General features: G+C 53.8%; 1 protein-coding gene across 5 annotated transcripts in view; it reads left to right on the plus strand.

Annotated features, from left to right (window-relative positions):
* The first annotated feature begins 2,399 nt into the window (after window positions 1–2,399).
* FMNL2 (formin like 2) overlaps window positions 2,400–18,359 on the plus strand; it is a 110,724-nt gene continuing 94,764 nt past the window's right edge. For 4 of the 5 annotated variants that reach the window (XM_079310868.1, XM_079310870.1, XM_079310869.1 and 1 more), the window contains exon 1: window positions 2,401–2,711. In XM_079310868.1, the coding sequence (XP_079166994.1) occupies window positions 2,595–2,711 (117 nt within the window). In that variant the 5' untranslated portion in view covers window positions 2,401–2,594. Of the gene's footprint in view, window positions 2,712–18,359 lie in introns of all 5 variants that reach the window. The other variant, XM_079310867.1, reaches the window with a different exon arrangement.

Below are 18,359 nucleotides of genomic sequence, written 5' to 3' on the forward strand. Positions count from 1 at the left end.
GTGCTGCTCTAACCCTCCCTTATCTCACAGCACTCTTGTGAAGCTTAATTAACTAATTAATCTTTCAAAGAATTGTGATAGTCTCAGATAAAAGACACGGGGCAAAGTATCTATTACTGCTTCCTTCACTATCAACAATAATGTCACTGTAAACTCCCCAGAGCTCTCTGTGTTTACCAAGGATATTGCAAGATTTTTAGGCTTTCAACAGTTTATGAAATTCTGAGCTGCTCCTGGAGCCTGCTGAGTGGGAAATCCACACCTTTGGCATCACCTGGGATTCTGTGGGCAAGGTGGGGAGTGAGCCAGGACAAGGTGTGTCTCCCCATCCCGGTTATGGATGTACCAAATCTTTTCTTTTTAATTGGAATGAGCACATTTAATTAGTGGTGGAGCTCACTGCTTGTCATTTCCATGGATTTCCTCTGCAGCACTGCAGGATTCCCAGCATGTCACTTCCCAAGCCGTGCCTCTGGCACAACTCTTATCCCAGAGGATGGAAATTAAGGAATGGTCATTTCCCCAACAATGCCTCTTGCTTTTTCCCCCAAATTAATCTCCATGTGGATAGTTTCCATGGCCAGGAGGAGAGGCAGCAGCACAGTGTTGTGAAGGTGAGAGCTGAGTGAAAATCGTTCTTGCCTGGAAGGATAATGGGATGCTGATAGGGGATATGGACTGTGGGGCTGGCAGGAGGGAGTGAGATCTTGGATTTGGGATTAAAGCAGATGAGTGAGGACAGCACAGTCCCCAAACAGGCTGATGGCATCTCCCAGGGGCAGGGTTCCTGTGCAGCCTCGTATCCCTGGGATGCTGAAACCCCAGCGTGGAGAGAACTTGCAGGAACAATGAAGAGATGGGAGATAACAATGGGAAAAATGGGCAGGTTTGATGTGCTGGGGAGGACAAAGCTCCTGATCTCACCCAGGGAACTCCAGCTCGGGTACAGATCTGCAGGGATGGTGAATCCACGGGGACAGTCCTGGTTTGTCCTGAATCCACGGGGACAGTCCTGGATCCACGGGGATCAGTCCTGGTTTGTGCCGAATCCACGGCGACAGTCCTGGTCTGTCCTGAATCCACGGGGATCAATCCTGGTTTGTCCTGAATCCACGGGGACAGTCCTGGTTTGTCCTGGATCCACGGGGACAGTCCTGGTTTGTCCCGGATCCGCAGGGACAGTCCTGGTTTGTCCCGAATCCACGGGGATCAGTCCTGGTTTGTCCCAGATCCGCAGGGACAGTCCTGGATCCACGGGGACAGTCCTGGTTTGTCCCGAATCCACGGGGATCAATTCTGGTTTGTTCCGGATCCGCGGGGACAGTCCTGGTTTGTCCTGGATCCACGGGGATCAGTCCTGGTTTGTCCCGGATCCGCAGGGACAGTCCTGGTTTGTCCCGAATCCACGGGGATCAATCCTGGTTTGTCCCGAATCCACGGGGATCAATCCTGGTTTGTCCCGAATCCACGGGGATCAGTCCTGGTTTGTCCCGAATCCACGGGGATCAATCCTGGTTTGTCCCGGATCCACGGGGATCAGTCCTGGTTTGTCCTGGATCCACGGGGACAGTCCTGGTTTGTCCCGAATCCACGGGGATCAACCCTGGTTTGTCCCGAATCCACGGGGACAGTCCTGGTCTGTCCTGAATCCACGGGGATCAGTCCTGGTTTGTCCCGAATCCACGGGGATCAGTCCTGGTTTGTCCCGAATCCACGGGGATCAATCCTGGTTTGTCCCGAATCCACGGGGATCAATCCCGACCAATGTGGCCCCTGTCCTGGGCCACCTACAGCCTTTCGGTGAGCAGCAGGACCACGGCTTTGCATAGCAAAGCGCTGGAGTTAATCAGAGCACAGAACCCCCGACTGGCTTGGATCTAAAGGGACATCAAAGCCCATCCAGGGCCACCCCAGGGCCACCTTCCACCATCCCGTCCAGCCTGGCCTTGGGCACTGCCAGGGATCCAGAGCTGCTCGGTGCCAGACCCTCCACTCTGCCAATGAAGGATTTTTTCCCAAATCTCCGCTCTCCCCTTGCCCTCAGAGCAAACCATTCCCTGTGCCAGGCCCCTCACCCTGCCAGGGAAGGATTTCTCCCGAATCTCCGCTCTCGCTCCCCTCAGTGCAAACCATCCCCGGCGCCCCCTCACTCCCGGCCGGCACCAGAGGCAAAATGGAGGCGGCGGGGTCTCCCTCACCCCTTCCCCCTATTTTCCCCTCTCTTCCCCACCCTTTTCCAGGCATTCCCTCCCCTCGGCCAGCAGCGGGACTACGAGTCCCATGGCGCCGCGGGCCGGGGGCGGAGCGGGGCTTTGTGCGGGCGGCAATGCGGGGGAGCCGCAGCCGGGGCTGGAGCCGGAGCCGCAGCCGGAGCCGGAGCGAGCCCGCCCCGCGGGGAGGAGGAGGAGGAGGAGGGCGAGGGCGGCGAGCCATGACGGGCGGCGGCGCGGCGGAGCGGCCGCGGCGCTGAGGGGCGAGCGCGGGGCGCGGAGCCCGGGCGGCCCGGGCAGCGCGGAGCGGCGCGGAGCCCGCCCGGCCCTCGGGCGGAGCGGCGCGGAGCGGAGCGCGGGGAGAAGCGCGGAGCTCAGGCCGCCATGGGCAACGCGGGCAGCGTGGACGCGCAGCAGACGGAGCTGAGGGCGCACAGCGTCCCCCTGAAGCTGCCCATGCCCGAGCCCGGAGAGCTGGAGGAGCGCTTCGCCGTGGTGCTGGTGAGCGGCGGCCCCATTGTCTGAGGGCGGCGCGGAGGGGAGGGGAAGGGAAGGGGGGAGCGGAGCGCAGCAAAGTTGGCTCGGGAAGGAGCCGCGGCCGGGCACAGGTGGGCTCGGCGGGGCGGTGCCGGCGGCGGGACGGGCCGGGGTTCTTTGTCTCCGCAGCCCTTCCCGGAGCCGCCGAGCCCCGGCCCGGGCGCGTCTTGGGGCTGCGGAGCGCAGCCCGCGGCGGGCGGCTCTGCCTGGGGCACCGCGGCTGCTTGGGGGACACCGTGGCTGTTTGGGGGACACCGTGGCTGTTTGGGGGACACCGCGGCTCCTTGGGGGACACCGCGGCTGTTTGGGGGACACCGCTCCACTGCCTGGGACACCGCGGCTGTTTGGGGGACACCGCTCCTCTGCCGGGGACACCGCGGCTGTTTGGGGGACACCGCTCCACTGCCGGGGACACCGCGGCTGCTTGGGGGACACCGCTCCACTGCCGGGGACACCGCGGCTGCTTGGGGGACACCGCGGCTGTTTGGGGGACACCGCTCCACTGCCGGGGACACCGCTGCTGTTCCGGGGACACCGCGGCTGTTTGGGGGACACCGCTCCTCTGCCGGGGACACCGCTGCTGTTCCGGGGACACCGCGGCTTCTGCGGGTTCATCGCTGCTCCTCCGGGGATACCGCGGCTCAGCCAGTGCCACCCCGCTGCCGTGCACCCCCGGCACACCTCGGGCTTTCTCTCCTCCGTTCTTTCTCCCCGGGACACCCCGGTCCTTGTCCCATCCATCGCGGTGTTCCCATTCCCCCCGGGGTTTTCATGCCGGGAAGCGCTGAGCTCTCCCCGCAGACCTTAGGGGCTGTCGCGCCCCATCTCCTCTCCGCCGTGCTTTTATTTTTGCCCTTGCAGCCACGTTGGCGTGTGGAAGGGGCGCAGGGGGAGCGGCGGCTGCTCCATGTGCGTGCCGTGCCCTGGCTCGCTGCGGGGCCGGGGCCATTCCCCGCTCCCCGGAGCGCCGGGCGGGGATTCACAACTGCTGTGTGTTGGGGATTATTTCTGGTTAGACCCAATTAGATTATCGTGTCTAAGAAAAGAATAAGCCTATTCAGGCAGGAACCCCCACTGACGAGCCAAATGGCGAGTGGGATGTTGCGATTATTCGGCGCGGTGGAGGAAAGCCGGGTGCCGCGTTGCTCTTGTCGGGGGTCGTGCTGGGGATGGGAGATGCTCCCACATGGCTCAGAACCGAGTCTGCATTGCTCTGGAAGCGCCAGAAGGAATCCTGGCTCTGCGGTGTGCGGAGGAGATCGGTGGGTTTGGGTTAGGCTGATGGATGGCATCGGTAAAAGGCAGCGCTACGATCGTGTAAGGTCAGCACGGGAGATAACAGCACCCAGCCTGACATTTCCCCATGTGTTTGGCACCTTCTGGCTTTCAATTGCACTTCATTACGGCTGGGAGGATGAGTGCTGCAGCTTTGCTGGAGGGATTGCAGGTGGACAGTCTGTACAAACACGCTGTGGGATGATTTTCCCCCTCTGATTTATTCCTGCGCTGGGAGAAGCTGCAGGAAGAGATTCAAACACCGCCAAAAAATCACCTTCATGCTGTTCCTGCAGCCAGCCAGGGATGGCTGGTGCTGCTGCAGCTTCCAGGAAATATCTGAGCAGTTGATGGAAGAATAAACAGCCTGGCTGTTATTATTTTGTTTTCTCTGTGGCTCTGAGGCAGAGATGACTGTGCCACTGGTCAAACCCCAGAGTGGGGTAGGAAGGAGAAGTGCAGGGACTAACGAGAAAGGAATGATTAAGGGGAAAAACCATGAGGAATGTTTTCTGTGGGGAGAGAGGATTAGTCAGGAGGTGATGGGAGTATGAAGAAGGAGATGCTGAAGGTTATAAGACTAAATCTCACCTTCCTTCTGTGCTGTCTTAAGAAATTAGCCTGGCACAGGCACTGCTGGCACACTGAGCCCTGGTGAGGTCCTGCAGGGCTGTGCTGACAATACCAATTTTCATCTCTCTAATGAAATTCCCAGGGCTGGTTTGGATGTTGAACATGTCGAGTTGCTGTGTGCAGGTCTCGAGTCCTCATGCTGGGAGGGTTGTGCCCATTTCTGTGTGGGAGAGGTCCCTCCTGTGTGTTTGGAAGTTTTTATTCTCTCCCCTTGTGCAGAGCAGGGACCTCCAAACCACGAGGAGAGCACAGGTTGGCCATGATTTCACCATGAGTGCCGTGAGCTGATTTATTTTTTCCCACTCCAGACATGCTGCTCCAGGATCTCTGGAGTCCCTTCAGCCAGGGGATGTTGTGTCTGGAGGTGATGGATGTGTGCCAGCTCGTGTTTGCTGGGTTGTCAGAGGATTTTGTGTTGAGAAAGGGCTCTGGTGCTGTGGTTTGTCCAGCTGGAGCACCCACCTGGTCACCTGGAACCCCACCTGGTCACCTGGAGCACACCCTGTCACCTCCCTGCCTCCTGATCCTCCTTGAAGTGCATGAATTGCAGGAGATGATGTGCACTGCTCCAGGTCATGTTTTTTTGGGTGAAGATCTCAAATCAGTGCTCCTTGTGCCATCAGCAGTCCCGAGGATGTCCTGAGCCAGTGGGAGGGACAGTGATGCCACTGGCTGTGTCACTCCTCTTGGGCAGTCTCATCAGGGTGTTCCATGTCCCCTGGTGCTGTTTTTGGCACTGCTGTGGTTCTTGTGTTGAGTCTGTGCTGGTGAGGGTTGGCTCTGTGTGTGTGTTCCAGGAAGATGCATTTGATGGGATGCACTTCAGGGAGGAAAATGTGGAGGAGAACCCAAGAGAGATCCAGGTTTCGGTCTGTAAGCCGAGTGCTGTTTCTTCCATCCTCTCCAACTGATGTGAATTCCCTTTTCCTGTGAAATAATTCCATTTTCCTGTGAAATAATTCCCTTTCTCTCAGAATTGCACAAGAATGTGAAGTCAAGGAAGTCATGGTGTGGTTTTGCCACCGAGTTCCTGATTTGGCTGTGCTGGCTCTGACTCTGTCACATCCCCTTAGGAACATCCCAGCCTTGTCCCTTCCCAGTTTTGCCATCAAGTTCCCAGTTTGGCTGTGCTGGCTCTCAGCTCTGGCTCTGACTCTGTCACATCCCCTTAGGAACATCCCAGCCTTGTCCCTTCCCAGTTTTGCCATCAAGTTCCCAGTTTGGCTGTGCTGGCTCTCAGCTCTGGCTCTGACTCTGTCACATTCCCTTAGGAACATCCCAGCCTTGTCCCTTCCCCAGTGCTCTCTCCTCAGCTCTGCTGGATCTTTCCCTGCCTTCACCCTGGGCACAAATCCTGGGTTCTGGTGGCCACCCCGTGTCTGCTCAGTGAGGACAGCACATCTCAGCACACCAGGGGTGCCAGAAGCATCCATGGCAGGGGGTGGCAGCCGTGGGAGTGAATCCCAAGTTTCCAGCTCCTTCTGCAGGGTGGTCTCCCCAACCCCTGCACGTCTGCAGCTCCACGTGGTTTGCAGGAAGCAGCCAGGCCAGGCTTGGCAGGGGAAATCGCTGCCTAATGAGCTGTGATTGACATCATTTGACTGCTGGATTACAAATCTGTGCTGAGGCTGACAGGAAATATCCTCTTACCCCTGCCAGTGGGGCTGGGCTCCACAAAGGGCTCCTCTGTGCCTGCTGCTGTGGGGTGGGGGCTGAGGGAACTGCTCCTGCACCTACCTGTTCCTGCTGTGCCACAGGAGCATCTCCCCCCTGCTGGGCTTCCCCTGTCCCCCCTGCTGGGCTTCCCCTGTCCCCTCTGCTGGAGTTTCCTTGTCCCCTCTGCTGGGCTTCCCCTGTCCCCTCTGCTGGGCTTCCCCTGTCCCCTCTGCTGGGCTTCCCCTGTCCCCCCTGCTGGGCTTCCCCTGTCCCCCCTGCTGGGCTTCCCCTGTCCCCCCTGCTGGCCTTCCCCTGTCCCCTCTGCTGGGATTCCCCTGTCCCCTCTGCTGGGATTCCCCTGTCCCCTCTGCAGGAATTCCCTTGTCCCCTCTGCTGGAATTCCCTTGTCCCCTCTGCTGGAGTTCCCTTGTCCCCTCTGCAGGAATTCCCTTGTCCCCTCTGCTGGAATTCCCTTCTCCCCACTGGGTCCCAGCATCATTTTCCATCCCAGGGAAGGCAGAATTTGGGTGTCTCCTGCTGAAGAATTTTGGAAGCTCAGTGTGAAAACTCTTAATGTTTCCCAGCTGTTCTCCTTTCTCATTGTCTATCAGATATATTAGGCATTGTTTTATAAAATAGATATATGCATGGTTTAGGGTCTGCAAATCATTATGGAGCACAACAGGAGATATCTGTGGGATAGGATGAGCTTTTGTGGGATTTGTGATCCCTAAATGGAACAGAATTCCCTTGGGGTGGGTTTGAGTGGAGATCCTGAAATACCTGGTACAGGTGGGAGTTGGTGTTGGGAGGTGAGAGGCACTAAAGTGGGTTTGGGAATCTTCAGCAAAATGAGATTTTTGCTTTCCAGAATCCAGGTCTCTTTCCTTGTTCAGGCCTCAGCTCTGCCACTGAAGTTTTTCCTCAAGGTCTTGTTGAAGTGGTGGGGGCAGGGACTGTTTTGCTTGAAGAAAACCTAATAAATCCCCCTGTTAAATACATATATGTGTGTATTTCAGAGGGGTGAAGTGCACAGCAGTGCTGGGTGCTGACACTCCTGCCCAGCTGCTTTCTCAGTCAGGGGATGGCATCTGTAAGTTTTTCCACCCAAACATCACAGGAGAACATTTCTGTAAAACTGATTTTTTCCTCAGAGTGTCTGGAACACGAGGGTACTGTGGGGGATATTTAGCTGCTGGTAACCCTGCTAAAATGAATTTCAGCTCCTGGAAACCTGGGAGACTTCAAGAAGATTTTCCATGCCAAATAATCCCCCCAATTTAGATGATGGTGGAAGGATGAACCCTCTTAATCACACATTAAATTTTGTTTGGGGTGAAAAAAACCACAGGTCAAGCAAAACCTCTGCCTTTACCTTTAACCTGCCCCATCCTCTTTCCTGAGCACTGAACTTTATCAAACTTTCCTCTCAACTTTATCAAACTTCTCCATCAACTTCCTTAACCCTGTGTGCAAGATAAAGGGGTTTTTTATTGTTTTTATTTTGTCTCCACGAGCAAGGTTGTGCAGGAGCTGGCCCTGAGGTGTAAATGGTGTCTCGTGCCCTACTCCATGTCATGGGTGATGCTAAAGAAAGAATTGGAGAGGTGCAAGGTGAAATTCAGAGTTCACAAGGCAATCTTAAATACATCAGTAGCTCCTGAGTAGTTTTTGATTGGTGATTGAATGACTTGAAGCCACGGGTGGCTGCCCTCAGTCTTTCATTTTAAAATCACTTTAGCTTTTCCTGCTGCATGAGAAGGTTTTAAAGTGCACAGAAACTTCTCCCTCTGAACAGCAAAACTCAGCAGAGAGCAAACCCAAACCAACATTTTCAGAAGTACATTAGTGTTTTTACTGTATTTTTGGATTGTTGGGCAGAGATTGTGAATCATCCTGGCAATTTCTTAAAGATTCCAAAATGCTTTTTTGGGATGAAACACCCATGTGAAGGTGTGCATGCCAATTATTGGCACAACAATAATTATTGTTATATTGTGTATTTATATTATTGTTATTATTCTATTGTATATATATTATCAATAAATGGGATGGGAATTGGGATGGGGATTGGGATGGGAATTTGGATTACTGTGTTTGTGTGGCTGTTTGGGGAAGGGGAGTGTTTTTCCCTGCTGGAATTTTGGGTGCTCCTTGCAGCTGTTCCATGTGGGATCATCACCAGCCTTTGCTTTAACAGGGTCCAGGCAATCTCCTGCTCTCATCTTGAGTCCAGCACCTACTGAAAGAGTGTTTTTTTCTCTTCTCAGTGTGTCAGAATGGTTTAAATCTGTCCCCTCATCCCTGGGGGGGGTGAATGACCTTGCAGGAGCAGCTGGTTTTTATTTTCCTCCTCATTTCTCGTCGAGATCCATCCTAAAGTGAAAGCAACCTTTGACATTCACTTTCAGATTGTAGTTTGCTCACTGGGAGGTTACTGAGAGCAAACCCTGAGCCATCCCTGCCTTTCCCCAAACACTCTTTGGGTTTGGAGCTTTCTGTGCTGGGAAGGGGCTGGATAGAGCCCAGAGTTCCCTTGGAGGGGAGAATCCCTGGCAGAGGGGGATGTTTTGCAGTTTTGCTTTTGCTTTCCTCTGCTGACCCAGTGGTTTGTGCTGCTCTCTTGGGTGGTGGCAGTGGGGAGGTGGCTGCCCAGGGTCCCTGGGCAGGTCTGTGCCCCAGCACTGGTGCCACTGGGATTCAGGGCACAGGCAATGTCACATCCCCTGGCTTCTGCTGCAGGTTCTGCTGCACCAGTTGTTGGGGTTGGTGATGTCCAGCAGGAGAGTTTGGTGCCACTTTTGCACCAAAACTGTCCCAGGCTGCTCCAAGCCCTGTCCAGCCTGTCCTGGGACACTTGCTGGGATCCAGGGACAGCCACAGCTGCTCTGAGAATCTGTGCCAGGACCTGCCCTCCCTCCCAGCCAGGAATTCCTGCCCAATCTCCCACCTAGCTTTGGGGACACCACGGGCAACCCCTGGAGCAGCAGGACACAACCTTGGGAAAGGCAGGAGGCCAGAGGGACAGAATTCCAGAGTGGCCTGGCTTGCAAGGGGCTTTAAATCCCAGGCCAGTTTCCTTGCAAGTTTCCATGCTAATTCCCATGCTAATTCCCATCCCAGTTTCCATCCCTATTCCCATCCCATGCCAGTTTCCATGCTAATTCCCATCCCAGTTTCCATTCTAATTCCCATCCCATGCCAGTTCCCATCCCTATTCCCATCCCATGCCAGTTTCCATGCTAATTCCCATCCCAGTTCCCATCCCAATTCCCCATCCCATCCCAATTCCCCATCCCAGTTCCCAGTTCCCATCCCATCCACATCCCACTATCCCAGGCTGCCCCAAGCCCTGTCCTGGGGCACTCAGGGATGCAGGGCAGAGTTTTTGGGAATATCCCAGGTTTCTGGGGCTCTGGCAGGGCAGGCTGGCACTGCCTGTGCCTGCAGCAATCCATGCTGGAGCCCTGGCACTGTGACCTCCCCAGCACCAGCACATGAATTATGCAGAAGATGCTAATGCAGCAGCACTTCAGTTTATTTTGAAGCATCTGGGCTGCCTCTTGGGTTTGAATTAAGCATTTTGTGATCAGGATCAAAACATTTCCTCTGTGCAGGAAGCCAGACACGAGCAGGGCTTGGTTTTCCTGCTCCCTTTCCGTGTCCTGGGAAGGTGTGGGGACAGCAGGAGGCTGGAGCTGTGGCTCTGGAGGGTTTTTTTTTTTTCTCTGCTGGGAGGTGTAAATGGGATTTTTCTTTGGTCAGGAGCAGATTAGAGTTAAAAAGCAGCAGAGCAGTTTGCAGTGTGCTCACAGGCAGTGCTGGCTGTGGTGAGCAGTGTGCAGCCACATTTTAGACAAACTCAGCTGGATTGTTGTTTTCTTTGTTTGGGAGAGCCCATGTGGGAATTGGGTATGGGAAATAAGTGACACCAGCTTGCTCAGTTGGATTTATATTTGGGTTAGAGAAAATCTCAGCATCCCTGGGGCCAAAGGGCTCAGGCTGGTCAGGTAACAGTGCTTGGAGCTGTTAAAAGGTGGGAATTTCCCCTTTATCACATCCTGGTTTCAGTTCTGGAGGGTTGAGCAGGTTTCCATCCCCTCATGTGCTCACAGCAGGGTTGTGACCTTGCCCACATGCCATGTTCCCAGTTCTGCTCCAGTTTAGGCTGGGTTTCAGGGAAAGGCACTGGCAGCTCCAGGAGTGCTGGACTCTGCTCCCAGGGATGCCCAGGCTGGGATCCATGGCTCCATGAGTCCTTTCCAGCTCTGATACCCCTGATCCTGTGATCTGGGGGTGGTGGAAGGTCTGTGATGTGCACCCCTGTTCTCACTCCCAGCTCTCACCCTGCTCTGCTCCATAATTCCAATACCCCAAATGCCCAGAATTCTGCAGGGATACACTGGAGAGCATGAGCTGTGCCAGGCTTTGCCTCTTGCTGACACCAAACCTTTCAGAGTGTTCCACTGCAGGAGGACTTGGCTGATGTGTCAAACTTGGAGATGCTGTGCTCTGAGTAACAGATTGCACAACTTGAGCGTGTGCTGGTGCTCAGTTTAGCCTGGGATCTCTTTAACAAAACAAGTGTTGTCTGTGGGGCCTGCACGGCCCTAAACATACATTTGGGGAGGATATTCATAAAGCTGCAGAATAGGGGCATTGTGCTGCAGTCAGTGCTCCTCTCATGGGGGCTGGGCTGGGCTGGACCTCCAGGGCTGGGCCCTGCAGCCCTGCCTGGCTGTGCTGGAGCAGGAGCTGTGCTGCTCCCAGAGCTCCCCAATGCTGGGACACCTGGGCACAGCTGGCCATGGGAGCTGTGCTGGCCATGGGAGCTGTGCTGGCCACTCTGGGAGCTGTGCTGGCCACCCTGGGAGCTGTGCTGGCCATGGGAGCTGTGCTGGCCACTCTGGGAGCTGTGCTGGCCACTCTGGGAGCTGTGCTGGCCACCCTGGGAGCTGTGCTGGCCATGGGAGCTGTGCTGGCCACCCTGGGAGCTGTGCTGGCCACCCTGGGAGCTGTGCTGGCCACCCTGGGAGCTGTGCTGGCCACTCTGGGAGCTGTGCTGGCCACCCTGGGAGCTGTGCTGGCCATGGGAGCTGTGCTGGCCACCCTGGGAGCTGTGCTGGCCACTCTGGGAGCTGTGCTGGCCACTCTGGGAGCTGTGCTGGCCATGGGAGCTGTGCTGGCCACTCTGGGAGCTGTGCTGGCCATGGGAGCTGTGCTGGCCATGGGAGCTGTGCTGGCCACCCTGGGAGCTGTGCTGGCCATGGGAGCTGTGCTGGCCACCCTGGGAACTGTGCTGGCCATGGGAGCTGTGCTGGCCACCCTGGGAGCTGTGCTGGCCATGGGAGCTGTGCTGGCCACCCTGGGAGCTGTGCTGGCCACCCTGGGAGCTGTGCTGGCCATGGGAGCTGTGCTGGCCACTCTGGGAGCTGTGCTGGCCATGGGAGCTGTGCTGGCCATGGGAGCTGTGCTGGCCACTCTGGGAGCTGTGCTGGCCATGGGAGCTGTGCTGGCCACTCTGGGAGCTGTGCTGGCCATGGGAGCTGTGCTGGCCACCCTGGGAGCTGTGCTGGCCACCCTGGGAGCTGTGCTGGCCATGGGAGCTGTGCTGGCCATGGGAGCTGTGCTGGCCATGGGAGCTGTGCTGGCCACCCTGGGAGCTGTGCTGGCCATGGGAGCTGTGCTGGCCATGGGAGCTGTGCTGGCCACCCTGGGAGCTGTGCTGGCCATGGGAGCTGTGCTGGCCACCCTGGGAGCTGTGCTGGCCACCCTGGGAGCTGTGCTGGCCATGGGAGCTGTGCTGGCCACTCTGGGAGCTGTGCTGGCCATGGGAGCTGTGCTGGCCACTCTGGGAGCTGTGCTGGCCACTCTGGGAGCTGTGCTGGCCACCCTGGGAGCTGTGCTGGCCACTCTGGGAGCTGTGCTGGCCATGGGAGCTGTGCTGGCCACCCTGGGAACTGTGCTGGCCATGGGAGCTGTGCTGGCCATGGGAGCTGTGCTGGCCACTCTGGGAGCTGTGCTGGCCACTCTGGGAGCTGTGCTGGCCACTCTGGGAGCTGTGCTGGCCACTCTGGGAGCTGTGCTGGCCACTCTGGGAGCTGTGCTGGCCACTCTGGGAGCTGTGCTGGCCACCCTGGGAGCTGTGCTGGCCATGGGAGCTGTGCTGGCCACCCTGGGAACTGTGCTGGCCATGGGAGCTGTGCTGGCCATGGGAGCTGTGCTGGCCACTCTGGGAGCTGTGCTGGCCACCCTGGGAGCTGTGCTGGCCACCCTGGGAGCTGTGCTGGCCACCCTGGGAGCTGTGCTGGCCACCCTGGGAGCTGTGCTGGCCACCCTGGGAGCTGTGCTGGCCACTCTGGGAGCTGTGCTGGCCACTCTGGGAGCTGTGCTGGCCACTCTGGGAGCTGTGCTGGCCACCCTGGGAGCTGTGCTGGCCACCCTGGGAGCTGTGCTGGCCATGGGAGCTGTGCTGGCCACCCTGGGAGCTGTGCTGGCCACTCTGGGAGCTGTGCTGGCCACTCTGGGAGCTGTGCTGGCCATGGGAGCTGTGCTGGCCACCCTGGGAGCTGTGCTGGCCACCCTGGGATCTGTCCTGACCCTGGGATCTGTCCTGCCCTGGGATCTGTCCTGTCCCTGGGATCTGTCCTGTCCCTGGGATCTGTCCTGCCCTGGGATCTGTCCTGTCCCTGGGATCTGTCCTGCCCTGGGATCTGTCCTGTCCCTGGGATCTGTCCTGCCCTGGGATCTGTCCTGCCCTGGGATCCTGCCCTGGGATCTGTCCTGCCCCTGGGATCTGTGCTGGGATCTGTCCTGCCCTGGGATCTGTCCTGCCCTGGGATCTGTCCTGCCCCTGGGATCTGTCCTGTCCCTGGGATCTGTCCTGTCCCTGGGATCTGTCCTGCCCTGGGATCCTGCACTGGGATCTGTCCTGCCCTGGGATCTGTCCTGCCCTGGGATCCTGCCCTGGGATCTGTCCTGCCCCTGGGATCTGTCCTGGCCATGGGATCTGTCCTGCCCTGGGACAGCACTCCCAGGGAAGGATCCCATGGCAGGAGGATCCACAGGGCATCTCTCAGAGGTTGGGATTTCCCTCCTCACCTTGTGTGAGTGGTGTTAACTGCAGACAGGACAGTGGGAATGGCTTCCCATAGGATGGACTTTTTTGGGAAGCAATTCCTGGCTGGGATGGATTTCCAGAGAAGCTGAGCTGCCCTTGGATCCCTGGAAGGTTTTCCAGAACAGCTTGGACAGGGCTTGGAGCAGCCTGGGACAGTCCAAGGTGTCCCTGCCCATAGCACTGGATAATCCTTAATTATTATCCAACCTTCCAACCAAAGCCACTCTGGAATTCTGTCCCTGCCCTTTCAGAGGTTGTGTCCTGGGGCAGGGGGGGTTGGTGATGGCAGCAGGAGCCCCCAAAGTGCCCTTGGTGTCCCCAAAGTTTGTGGGCAGCTCCAGCTGATCTCCCTGTGGGTGTTAGCAAGGACAGAATATTCTGGAGCCTTCCAGAATCATACAAAGAAATTGCAGATTTTTCAGCGTGTGAGTTTGGGAGTTGTGAGAGACACCTTAAAAAATACAGAAATTCTTCATTTCTTTCTCTCTTTTTCTTTTTAATATATATTGTTTGGCCAGAAATGCTTTACTATAAAAGGACTTGGGGCAGCTCTAGATTGTACATCTGTTCCTTGTTTGTCTGCAGAATGACTGCACAGTGGAGGCCAAGAGCAGAGAATAGAGGGTTGTACAAATTGGCAAAGTTGCTGAAGTCTTTCAGAAGCCAGTAATTACAATGAAGAAGCAAATTGTTCAGTCCAGAAATGCTGGTTGTTCATCCATCCAACATCCTGGCATGGCCCCCTGTGTTTCCCCTTGTCCTGCTTTCCAGAGGACAGAGAAATATCCCAGTCCCACCTGGGCTATTTGAAATCTAAAATTTGAAATTTCGGGTGGCACCGTTTTCCAGAGGGCCTGGAAGGGCTGGAAATGGCTTGGCTGAGTTTATACAGCACTTTTCTGACAAAGGTTCCCAGTAATTTACTGTGTTTGGGAGTGCTTCAAAGGCCTCTCTGCCCAGCTCTGAGCCTTGCAAGTGCAGATGATCAAATAAATTAACTATCACAAATATTTAACTTCAAGCCTGCTCAAACAGGAGCTTTGATGTTGAGTGTGTGTGGGGGAGCCTCTGTGTGCCTGTGCTCTCTCCCAGGGATATTGGCTGAGCACTGAACTTGTCTCTCCCAGCTAAGAGAAGCCTAACACTGGAATTGTCAATAATAATTAATTCCATTTATTCTTCCCCCTCCATGGCAGCAGGTTGGGTGGCACTGGGATGAATTATGGCAGGAGGAGTTGTGATGGGAAGCAGATTGAGCAGTGCAGCCACACTTTGGAGGGTTGGAGGGTTGTGCCATCCCTACAAAAATCCCTGGCTCAGGAGTGATTTTTCATGGCACTGGTGCCACATGTTGCTCTGTGGGCACAGCTCTCTGCAGAGTCCTTTTGATAATTAATTTTGGTAATTAATTTGATCCTTGTGTGATACAGGTAGCTGCAGTGAGTTGGTGGCTAAAAAATTGCAGCTTCCTGGAATAGTCTGGGAGTTGTCAGATCATCCCCAGGAATTGTCTCAGAGCTTCAGCTGCAAATTCCTGTTCTCTTGATCATCTAAATGAGTATTTGAGTGTGACAAATGCATGCTGCTCTTGCTAAATAAAACAAGAAGTTTTGTGTTTGATGGGTGTTTTCTCTCCATGAATTTTTCAGGAGCTGTGAGGAGGGAGAGGGGCTGGGAGCAGCCTGGGATGGTGGAAGTGTCCCTTCCAAACCATTCCACAATTCCATGATTCTGTGCCTGGCCAGATGAAGGAAATGCAGAAAACACAGTATTTAAATTCTTCAAAAATCTTAAAATTCTGTTTTAATAATTTTAAAATTTTGAATTGTGCTTTTAACTCCTTCAGTGCTGTGATACCTGGTTTGCTCAGGGCTGTTTGCCTTGTTGTGCTGCCCACACTCAGTGGGATCCAGATCAAAGGGAGCAGCTCAGGGAGCTGATCTCAGCCTTGGTGTGGATTAGGGGGAATCACACACAGGGTTTGGGCTCAGCTGTGGGACTGGGACCTTTCCTGCTGCCTGAGGCATCTCCAGCTCCTTGGGACCATTCCCAGCTCTCCCAGCCCTGGTGTGGCAGCAAGAGGTGTTTTATATAAATCTGGGAGTGTTCCTGGAAGTGCAGCCTGTTCTGAGCAGGAGGAGCTGAATGATCCTGACCCATCCAAGTGCTTCAATTAGGACACAAAATAAACTGTGCAAGAATCCCCATGAGCAGTTCAGGATCCAGCAGCAGCCAGGGGATGCAAATAAATTCCCAACAGGAAAACCATTTGTCTGCTGCATCCTTGGTATCCTGAGCTGGGTTTGCAGGGAACAGGAGGAGCTGAGATACCTACAAACACCAGCCAGGCAAAAAATTGATTAAGCATGAAATTCTTCTGTGGCAGTGAAAATTCTCTGCTGGCTCGGGGACAAAAGGTTGCACAACTGAAAGGGAAAAGGAATTTTATTTGGAAAGCTCAGAGCTATTGTTTGTTTGGTTTTTGCTGGTGTTTATTTTCTGTCTGATGGCAGATCTTTGTTAAAGGTGAATTATCCCTTCTGTGCAGCAAGTGGAGTGAAAACGGCCCCGATGCACTTGTGAGGCATTCAGGGAATTGTTGGAATTGTTAGAATTGTTTGAGGTGCTCTGAGGAAGTGCTTGGGGATACTCGAGGTGCAAGAACCAGAGCATTGCTTGTGCTCCTTGTTCTGGTACTGAAACAGCCCAGAAATAAATGTACAGATGCACTGAAACATCACAAATAACACCTGGTTAATCTTTTAACCTGTTTGGGTACCACATCCCAGCTGCTGCTGCTGCTGTGCCCAAATATTTCACACAGAAAAATATGTCACACAAAAATATGTCACTCAAAAATAATATGTCACACAAAAATATGTCACACAAAAATATGTCACTCAAAAATAATATGTCACTCAAAAATATGTCACACAAAAATATGTCACTCAAAAATACGTCACACAAAAATATGTCACACAAAAATATGTCACACAAAAACATTTCACTCAAAAGAAGTGGAAGGAGAAAAGCACCTCCTGTTTAACACTGGGAAATGCAGGTTTGGATTAATCCCATTTTAGAAACAGTGGGTTTGGGAATTCCTCGTTGAGAATTCCTGCTGGGAAGCTCAGGGGCTCACAGCACAGCCACGTTTTTACCCCTTTTAACCACATTTTCCTGCAGGATTTTCCCACAGAGATAGCAGGGAAAACAGGGAGACCTTCAGTGTGTGTAGCCAAAACACTGCTCAGGGCTGGATGGGGCTGCTCCTGCCCTGTGACCTTGTCCTGGGGATCCTCTGGCAGCTCCACACTCACCCTCTGCACTCAGCAGTCACCCAGTTTTGTTTCTCAAGGTGCCCAAATTCTGCCTTTTCCCTCCTCTTTTCAATCAGAGATTTTTTTTTTTTTTTTTTTTTTGTTTTCTGCTCATCCCCCAGATCAGCAAATTTTGGGTCAAAACTTTGTCTTTCCTCCCAGGAGCTGGAAGCAGCAGCATCTCAGTGCACCATACCAATAATAATAATGCTAATAATAGTGATAAATGCTTCAGGCAGTGATTAAAAAAGCAGATTTATGGATTTTTTCTGGCCAGCCTCCATCCCTGGAGATGTCAGTGCTGCTCCTTCCCTGGGGGATTGTGCCCAGCCAGGGTTGGGGTGCTGGGGGTGCTGTCCCTGCCCCATTCCTGGCACATTCCAGGACATTCCCAGCCCAGCTCAGCTCTCTGCTTCTCTTGGAACTCCGTGGGAGGGAATGTGGCTGCAGAAATATCAACATGCCACCAGCAAATCCACCTCATTAGGGAGCAGGGTTTAACATTTTTCTGCATTAGTGGGAGGCTGAACTGGGCTGTTTGTGTGCTTGGGGTGGAGGAGGAGGGATCTGGAGGGTGTGGGATGGAAATTCATCCCAATGGGAACGTGGGGAAAAGAAGAAAAATCCCCAAAAATTGGATTTGCTGTCCTGGAGGGGCTGTGGCCAGTGCTGCCAATGGCAAGGGTGGATTTAGGTGGGATTTTGGGATGGAATTCCCAGAGAATGGGATGCCCCTGCATCCCTGGAAGTGTCCCAGGCCAGGCTGGAATAATTGTGTAAAATATCCCTGGCCATGGGATGGGATTTAAGGTCCCACTGACCCAAACCTGTCTGGAATGCTGGGATTATTTTGTTATTTACAAATGACTATATTTCAAAATTTTTAATTATAAGTTTTTTTATTATGTGATGTTACACACTTTTATTTAAACTATACATTCATTATTCTAGTTTTATTATTCAATTTTGGAAGCTTTCTTTACAGTTTCAGGTTAAAAGCAGTGATTTTTGGGGGGTCAGCACAGAAAGTTTAAAATTCCCAATTCCCAGGATCCCTCTTCAGGGAATGATGTGATTTCAGAAGGATTTCTGTGAATTCAGATTTTCACTGCCACAGCTCCCTTGTCTGGCAGCCTGTGATGAACCAAGTGATGTTTTCTACCACATTTTTATCAAGCTGGGATTATTTATTAGGATTTTCTATTAGGATTGTGTATTAGGATTATTTATTAGGATTGTTTTTCCACTCTCCATCTCCTGGTTTTTGGCTGGGATGTGTGAGCAGGGTCTGTTATTCTGCCAGGAGAACCCAGTGCTGTTCTCACTTTGTTTCCTTGGCTGTTTGTGAAATCTTGGGTAGCTCTGATGTCATTTTTCCTGCTTTTGGGTCACATTTTGATCTCTGGAAAATGTCACTTATCCAGGTGTTAACAGTCCCTCTGCAAAAATTCCTTTTGTACTAAATACTCCTTTATAATAAAAACTCCTTTTTGATTTTACAGGAGTTCCTACAACACTAGAACTCCTGCAAAATAATAAAAAAAAAAGCTTTATTTAATAAATAAAGCAACAATTGTGCTTACAAACTTTTCTGAGCAGACTTTTTAG

Source organism: Erithacus rubecula (assembly GCF_903797595.1).
Source record: "Erithacus rubecula genome assembly, chromosome: 8".
Taxonomy (NCBI): Eukaryota; Metazoa; Chordata; class Aves; order Passeriformes; family Muscicapidae; genus Erithacus; species Erithacus rubecula.